This window comes from Gavialis gangeticus, unplaced genomic scaffold (assembly GCF_001723915.1).
Source record: "Gavialis gangeticus isolate Ggan-Ray unplaced genomic scaffold, GavGan_comp1, whole genome shotgun sequence".
Taxonomy (NCBI): domain Eukaryota; kingdom Metazoa; phylum Chordata; order Crocodylia; family Gavialidae; genus Gavialis; species Gavialis gangeticus.
The window spans coordinates 22,977,490-22,986,264 of record NW_017728995.1 but is presented as its reverse complement, the minus strand read 5'-3'; the positions used below and the strand labels follow the sequence as shown (position 1 = coordinate 22,986,264).

At 48.9% G+C, this 8,775-nt stretch overlaps 1 protein-coding gene across 4 annotated transcripts in view; it reads left to right on the top strand.

Annotated features, from left to right (window-relative positions):
- The window catches only part of TBL1XR1 (transducin beta like 1 X-linked receptor 1), a 256,969-nt gene that overhangs the window by 218,070 nt on the left and 30,124 nt on the right, over positions 1–8,775 (top strand). For all 4 annotated transcript variants that reach the window (XM_019503322.1, XM_019503323.1, XM_019503321.1 and 1 more), the window contains one exon: positions 3,034–3,136. In XM_019503322.1, the coding sequence (XP_019358867.1) occupies positions 3,079–3,136 (58 nt within the window). In that variant the 5' untranslated portion in view covers positions 3,034–3,078. The remainder of the gene's footprint in view (positions 1–3,033; positions 3,137–8,775) is intronic.

Below are 8,775 nucleotides of genomic sequence, written 5' to 3'. Positions count from 1 at the left end.
AGACAAGACCCTCCAGCATATCTACTACTCTCCCCAGCTTGCTGTCATCTGTGAACTTGATGAGGGTGCACTCTATGCCATCTTCCAGGTCATTGATGAAGATACTGAACAAAATTGGTTGCAGGACCTACCCCGGGACAGTCCACTTGATAGCACCTAGCTAGACATCGAACCATTGATTACTACCCTTTGAGTCCAATAATCCAGTCGGTTTCCTATCCACCTTACAGTCTGTTCATCTACCCTGTACTTCCTTAGCTTGCTTGCAAGAATGTTGTGGGAGACCCTATCAAAAGCCTTGCTAAAGTCAAGGTATATCATGTCCACTGCTCTTCCTGCATCCACAGAGCCAGTCATCTTATCATAGAAGGCAATCGTGTTGGTCAGGGGTGACATCCTTGGGGAATCTATGATGACTGTTCCTGGTCACCTCCAAGTGCTTAGAAATGGAGTCCTTGAGGACACACTCCATGACTTTTCATGGAGGGTGAGGTGAAGCTGTGATCGGTCTATAGTTCCCCAGATCCTCCTTCTTCTGTTTCTTAAAGATGGGCACTATATTATCCCTTTTCCAAGCATCTGGAATTTCTCCCAGTCATGAGATTTCAGAGATAATGGTCAGCAGCTCTGCAGTCGCATCAAACAACTCCCTCAGCATCTTTGAGTGCATTGCATCCAGCCCCATGAACTTTCTGTTCAACATCTTCATCGGTGACTTGGACGAGGGGGTAAAAAGCACCCTGTTCAAATTTGCTGATGACACTAAGATGTGGGGGGATGTGGGCGCGCTAGAAGGGAAGAATAGGCTGCAATCGGACCTAGACAGATTACAAGGGTGGGCGGATGAGAATAGGATGGGATTCAACACCGACAAGTGCAAAGTGATGCACCTGGGGAGGAACAACCGGCACTATACCTACAGGCTGGGGAACTCCCTTCTTGTCAGTGCAGAGGCAGAAAAGGATCTTGGAGTCATCATTGATGTCAAGATGAACATAAGCCGGCAGTGTGGGGGTGCGCTCAGGAAGGCCAGCCGCACCTTGTCATGCATCCACAGATGCATCTCAAGCAGGTCCAAGGAGGTGATCCTCCCCCTCTATGCGGCACTGGTCAGGCCGCAGCTGGAGTACTGCATCCAGTTCTGGGCACTGCACTTCAAGGGGATGTAGATAACATGGAGAGGGTCCAGAGGAGGGCAACTCGCATGATCAGGGGACAGCAAGGCAGGCCCTATGAGGAGAGGCTACGGGACCTGAACCTGTTCAGCCTCCAAAAGAGAAGGCTGAGGGGGGATCTAGTGGCCTGTTATAAACTAGTCAGGGGGGATCAGCAGGCACTGGGGGAGTCACTGTTCCCCCGAGCACCGCCAGGAGTGACCAGGAATAACGGTCACAAGCTGGCAGAGGGTAGGTTTAGGTTAGACATCAGGAGGCGCTATTTCACGGTCAGGGCGGCTAGGGTCTGGAACCAACTTCCAAGAGAGGTGGTGCAGGCTCCTACCCTGGGGGTTTTTAAGAGGAGGTTAGATGAACACCTTGCTGGGGTCATTTGACCCCAGTACTCTTTCCTGCCATGGCAGGGGGTCGGACTAGATGATCTGCTCAGGTCCCTTCCAACCCTAGAAACTGTGAAACTATGACTTGTACACATCCAATCTATCTAAATAGTCCTTAACCTATTTTTGGCCAGTGGCTGCTCACCTCCTCCCTAAACTGTGTTGGCAAGCGCAGTAATCTGGGAGCTCACCTTGCCTGTGAAGACTGGGGTAAAAAAGGCATTGCCTTTTCCACATCATCAGTCATTAGATGGCCTCCCCCATTCAGTAAGGGAACCCACGGTTTTCCTGATCTTCCTTTTGTTGCTGACGTACTTGTAGAAACCCTTCTCGTTACCCTTCACGTCCCATGCTAGCTGCAACTCCAATTGCACTTTGTCCTTCCTAACTTCATCCATCATTGATAGCCTTTTTAATGTACCACAGTTGTGATTTGCCGCACCTTTGCTGTCAGTCCCAATTCCTAAATACAGACAGTCAATCATGCCAAATTCAGTAAAAGTCTGATTACTACTGAGAGTCTACATTATTTTCAGTAATTTATCTCAGGTTCTCAAAGGCAAAAGGCAAGTGTGTTAGCTCACTTTGCCTCCTTTTATAATGAAAGCTAAAATTCTTTTGGGCACTTGTTTGAATTACATACTGGTATATGCATGCAGTGAAATAAGCCCAACCTTCTGTCAGAATAGATGTACTTTTTGTTCATGAATACACACCACTCATAGAACCAGTGTCACTCTTCAGATACCAAGTAAAAATAAAATACGTATCCAGTTACTGTGTATCTGCTTATGCCCCCCATCCTTTAATTATTGATTAAATGTAGATTTAAAGGAACATGATCAGGTCAGTATTGGTCTGAAATTTGTATTCTGTTTTAAATAATATGTTTTTGCAAAGCCTATGGTATGACCATGAGTTTATTTTATTTTAGGGGAAGCAGCTGTCTTTCATAAACAAATAATGCCTCGCGGTGTTTGCTGTTCAGACGCTGCGGCATTGTGATGTTGCATGACAGTCTGAAAATGAAATCAGTTAGAAAGTAAAAGTGAGATTACATATACAACTGTGAAAGCACATATTCCGTTTTCCTTATCCACTCAGAGAAATGCTAATAGTGAAAAAGAAATGATTTAAAAAATGCTACAAATTACATTACTTGCAAGTGTGAGGTCGAACCTGGCATTGCTTGATGTAGTTCATCTAATTAGCCAGTTAAGGGTCTGGCCTCTTATTTAATAGTTGTCTGCCATAAATGATGTTTTAGAAATGTTTTAGAAATGAATGGTGTTTCAGACTGACTTTTTTTGTGAAATAAAATTTCACATTTTTTTGTGAAATACATATTATGAAATAAAATTAGCTTATTCAATATCGCTGAGAGGTTATCTATTTATGTAAACAGTTTGTTGGAATCCTACACTAGCTATCAAGAAGCGCCTGCCTGTCTGACTTACACTAGTTTTCTTTGCTTTCAGGGTTATATCCTTTGCTGTGACCTCATGGTTTAAGTGGGACTAAAGATGAGTATAAGCAGTGATGAGGTTAACTTCCTGGTATATAGATACTTGCAAGAATCAGGTGAGTAGTCCATCTAAATTCTTTTGATTTTCAAGAAATAATTAATCTGTAACTGGCTCTGCTAAACGCAGACTAGATTTATAATTTTATCTGTAGGTGGATGCATCTGCTGAATATGAATTGTTTCTGTGTTTGTGTGTCCAAATCAGGACACTTGATCCTAGTAATTTGCCTCCTACAGCTTAACTGGTTTTAGTCATTTTAATACTGTTCAGGTGCCAGACAACTCAGTGATGTCATTTGTGGGGAGAGGATTTTTTTTGATGTCTTGGATAGCCAAGATACTTTGTACCATTTGGTCTGGGGCCACTTGAAGAAAGGTCTGCTGGAGAAAATACTCCTGCTATCTAGTTCTGTTCTGGAGTTCTCTAAATAGTTCTCTTGTGGGATGAGTTTCTTGGTAAAATGTAGCCAGGGAATCAGAAGACATTAGTCCATTTTGGAGGAAAAGGGCATCACTGAAGGAGACCATAATGTACATACTATAAACGTGGTTAAGTAGGTTACTATAAAAATACTCCTTCTGGCAAGGGACTTACTGTGTAGAGATTCTAGTCTGTTTTAACTACCTGGTTTTAACTACTAGTGTCAGATTAGCAAAAGTCCCCTGCCTCCCAAAGCTAGTGGTAGACCAAAATCCTAATACCTGTTATACTCAAATGGAAGCATTTTATTTCTTCTTGTGTCTACCCAGCTTTCTGATATATGCAAGAAAAATAGAATGTACCTTTAGATAGTTGGTGATATTTACTGTCTTCTGTTTGAAAAGCTTCCAGAAACCAACCACAGCAGCAGGGTGTAGCTCAGGGGTAGGCAAAATTGTGGATCTGTTTGGCAGCCAGACTCCATTTTCCAGCAGTGCCTGCCTGTGGGGCTGGGGCTGGTTTCCATGGAGACCCCAGCAGCGGCTGCACTGTGGTAGTGCAGGGCCGGGGTTTCCATGGAGACTGGCCCCAGCAGCGCTGGCAGGGCAGGGAGCTGCTCCGGGGCCAGGCTGGGATCTTACAGTGGTAACAGTACAATCTAGAGCAGGGTGGGCAAAATACAGCCCGCAGGCTGGATCCAGCCTGTGAGGCCATTCTATCCCGCCCACAGAGCCCCTAAAAAATTTACAAAATTAATATTTATCTGCCCTTGGTTCCTGTCAAAAATGACAGGAACCAAGGGCAGTAGGACCTAGGGGAAGCCTGGTGGGCTCCCACAACAGCAGCGCCTCCCCCCCTTCCCCCTCGTTAGAAGCCCCAGGAGGGGCTTCTGGCCTGGGAGCACGTGGCTGCCCTGGCAGCGCCAGAACCTCAGGTGAGGGGGAAGAGCAGGGGAGGACCGCAGGCAGGGAAGGAACCTGGGGAAAAACTGAGCGCGGGCGGGGGGGGAAAGCGGCCTCTGACCCACCTTGTGGCTGGGACCCCACGCTGCAGCCGCTCACAGCCCATGTGGGGCTGCCTGTGCCTGCTCCAGACAGCCCTGCTGGCTGCGAGCGGCTGTAGCAGGGAGCAGTGGGTTGGGGAGGGATCGTTTTTCCCCCCCACTCAGCTTTTCCCTGGGCTTCTTCCCAGCACGGAGGAAAGCGCCCCCGCCCCATGGCCGGTGCCCCACGCTGCAGCTGCTCACAGCCCATGCGGAGCTGTCCGGAGCAAGCACAGACAGCCCCAGGTGGGCTGTGAGTGGCTGCAGCACGGGGCGAGGAGCCACTTCCCACCTCCCCCCCCCGCCCCACACTCAGCACCATCTTTGAACCTCGCCCCACTGCCAGCCTGGGCCCCGCGCCAGCTTCAGCCTCACCTGTTGGGGCTGCACATGGCGACAGCAGCTGCGGGCCCCCCACTTGCCACACCAAGCAGTGTTTGCCACTGTCTCCTCTGGGCTGCCCAGCGTGCAAGCTCTGGGCAGTCAGCAGCAGCCAATACTGCCCAATGCAGCAAGTGGGGGTGCCGCAGCTGCTGCCACTGATGGGCGAGCCTGGAGCTGGCTTGGCACCCAGGCTGGCAGTGGGGCTGGGTTGCAAGCTGGTGCTGAGTGCATGGAAAAGTGGCCCCTCGCTCTGCCCATGTCCAGCACCCTGCACTGTAACCACTTGCAGCCTGCATGGGGCTGTCTGTGCCTGCTCCAGACAGTGGCCCTCCACCTGTATTGCAGGGCTGGGAGGCACTGGGTGTGAGTGGGCGTGGGAACCAGCAGGAACACGGGGCCCTCACCAGTGTCCTGGGGCCAGTGCCGCGGGGCCAAGAGCAGGGTGGCAGGAACGCGAGGTCCCAGCTGGCAGGGGCTCTATGGACTAGGCCAGCTCACCCCTCTCCCTGCTGGTGCAACCCATCCCATCTCCACAGACCCCTGCCAGCCTGTGCCCCACTTTGGGCCCCACCAGTGCTGTCCCTGGGACATTGGTCCTAAGATGGTGACTAGGGGGCGTGGCATCTGTCAAGGGGCAAGGCTACCCATGCTGCCCTGGACAGCCTGCCAAAACTGGGTAAGTGGCCCTCCACCCAAAATAACTGCCCGCCCCTGGTCTAGAGCCAGAGCGGAGCCATGATCTGCAGCCTGCATGGTCTAGACAGGGGCGTGTGGGCAGTGGTTTGCGGCTCTGGACCACATTGTCACCACTGCAAGGAGCTGGGGCAGAGCCATGATCCTTTGCCCCTATATGCCTGCCCAGATCATGCAGGGTGAAGACCACAGCTCTGCCCTGGCTCCAGACCACACTCTCACCACTGCAAGATCCCTGCCTGGCCCCGAAGCAGCTCCCCACCCTGCCACATGTCCTGCCAGCACCACTGGGGCTGGTCTCCATGGAAACCCCAGCCCTACACTGTCACTGGGCGGTTGACTGGGGCCAGATCCATGGAGACCCCAGCAGCTGTGTGTGTGTGTTTGTATGTATGTTTGTGTGTGTATGTACATATGTGTGTATATGATTCTTAGAGAATTTTTTAAATATATTAGACATTAATCTCATATGGATCTCACTGAGAGGTGGTTGGATTTAGGTTCCTTAACCAGTTTTGAAAATATGACTTGGGTATGTTTGAAATTTTTTTTACTGAGGACTTTCTTTACTAGTGACTAATGTCTGCTTTTCAACTGTATTGGATATAACCTCAATAATATGTTTAGACCATGAGAGAAGCTCCTGTTATTTTAAGCAGCTCAGCTAGTGATCATCCAGTATACGATGGGGAATGAGATAATACACCAATCCATCAGCAAATGGAGAAGTCTGCTTCAGGAATAGGGAGCTGCTGCAACTACCAAAACCCTGAAAGCAATAGTGCAGCGAGTTGCTCTAGACATGTATGCTCCTTTCTTTTCAAACATCATCTAGATCTGAGAATTGTTTAATGGCTTCTGGGAGATTTGGAGGCTAGAAGCTAACTCTGCAAGAGATCATCTAGCTCTACTGGTTTACTCTTTTCTAATTGGATTACTCCTCTCCTTGGACCCATACCCCTGTCATAGGGGGGAGGCTTGTGCACTCCAGTGATCCTCAGAGCTATGTCATTTGGAGCCTTGTAGTCCTTGTAGGCTCTCTCCTGGCAAACAGGTCTGAAATGAGGTCCCAGCCTAAGCATGGCCCAAACTCCTGAAGACTCCTATGGCAGATCAGGCATACTTGGGGACCCGCTGGCTCTCTGCAGCTGTGAAGGCAGGTGAGGGCCACAGTGGGATGGAGGTCTCTGGTTGTCCTGGAAATCATTGCCACTGGGTTCAGGGCTCCTGTCAAGTTTGTGTGGTTGTTGCTTGCATACCGGCTTCCCCACATTAAAAGATGTCACTCGCAGGCCTCTGCCAGGGAAAAAATACCTTCCATAAACCAAGTCTTGCGCCAACAGATAAGTGGCGGTGGGGACAGGAACAGTAATTTCTGGGGGTTCTGAGTCACAAATCTGCACGTAGACGTTGGTCATACGATGGTTGTTTTACACTAACCAAGACAGAAGTACAATTTAGCAGTTGTGGCTGTGACTGAGCAGTCCTCTTTAGGGTTCTCACTGCTCACCCTGACTGGGGGAGGGGCTAGACAAGGTGCCCTAAGCATAGGCTGTCTCAAGTCCCCCTGGCTGGATTGCCGCATCTAGTGGGATCACTCTTACCTGCAGCCTCAACCTACAAAATCAGGTACTGAAATTTGCCACAGGGAATGTCCGCACTCTCATTGAATACATGAACAGTAAGTGCTCTGAAAGAAGAACTGTTATAGTGGCTAGAGAAGTTGCAAGATATGATGTTGATATTGGTGCCCCAAGTGAGACCTGTTGGGCAGATGAAGGCCAGCTGAAAGGAGGAGGAGGTTTTGGAAAACCTTGTTTTAGAAAGGAACATTGCCTAAAGAGAGGCTCATTTACGGGGTTGGCTTTGCCATCAAGAATAAGTTTGTCAGTCCGCTTTCAGAACTCCCCATCGGCATAAACGAACACCTTATATGACTCATTCCACCTCAAGCTCAGTAACAACCAGCATGCTGCAGTCATCAGTGCGTACACCCCCACACTTGATGATAAAGTCAAAACAAGGAACAGTTCTACTGTTCTCTTTCCTTTGCTGGAAAGATACTTCCATCCTTCTGAATTGCTTCCTCCCCCTTGCTGAAGATGTCCTCCCAAAATCCCAGTGTCATTTTAGACCATCACGGAGTACCACCAGCGTGATTTTTGTTGTACAACAGATCCGGAAGAAGTGTAGAGAGCAACACCAGAAGCTGTTTATGGCATTCATTGACCTAACCAAGGCCTTTGACTCCATCAACAATGAAGCCATGTGGAAGGTTCTGGCTAGGTTTGGTTGTCTGCTGAAGTTCATGAGTGTCCTTAGGCTACTCAATGATGGGATGACCGCCATAGTCCTTTGCAGTGGCTCAGAGACAGACCCATTTACCATCTGTACCGATGTCAAGCAGAGCTGCATCATCACCCCAACCCTTTTCTCCATCTATCTTGCTGTGATTTTGATTTTCATCCAGGACTGCCTTTTTCCTGGAATTGGGGTTTTGTATTGAATGGATGGTTAGCTTTTCAGCCTGTGGCACCTTCATAGCAAAACGGAAGTCATCAAGATTGGCATTATCAACCTTCAGTACACTGAAAACTGTTATATCCTTGCACATACTGAGACTGATCTACAGTCCACTCTTGACTTTTTTCAGGTGCTTATCATTGCGTAGGACTCCCCCTTAATATTGGGAAGACCAAGGTGCCCCATCAGCCTGCCCCAGCACAAGCTGCCCTCTTCCCAGACAAATTACCATTGGTGGAGAACCCCTGGAAAACATCAAGCATTTCCCATACGTTGGCAGCCACTTCTCCCAGTCAGTCAGTTTTGATGTAGAAATCAAACACAGGATTTGCTGTGCCAGCATATCCTTCAGAAAGCTGCTTCACTGTGTCTTTGCCGATCGAGATCTGCAGATGGAAACTAAGATCCTTGTCTACGGTGTAGTGGTAATCCCCACACTCTTCTACAAGTGTGAGACATGGGTGACATACTGGGAAGTGCTGGCTGATACAGATCTCAATGGCAGTGCACCATAAATCAAGCTACAGCCTACTTCGAAAAGAACCGCCTTCCTCAGGAAGGCAAGAAAAGGCAGAGGAGGAAGGAAAGCATACAGCATCTTGGCCAAAAGTGGTACTCCCCTTTCTCCCCCC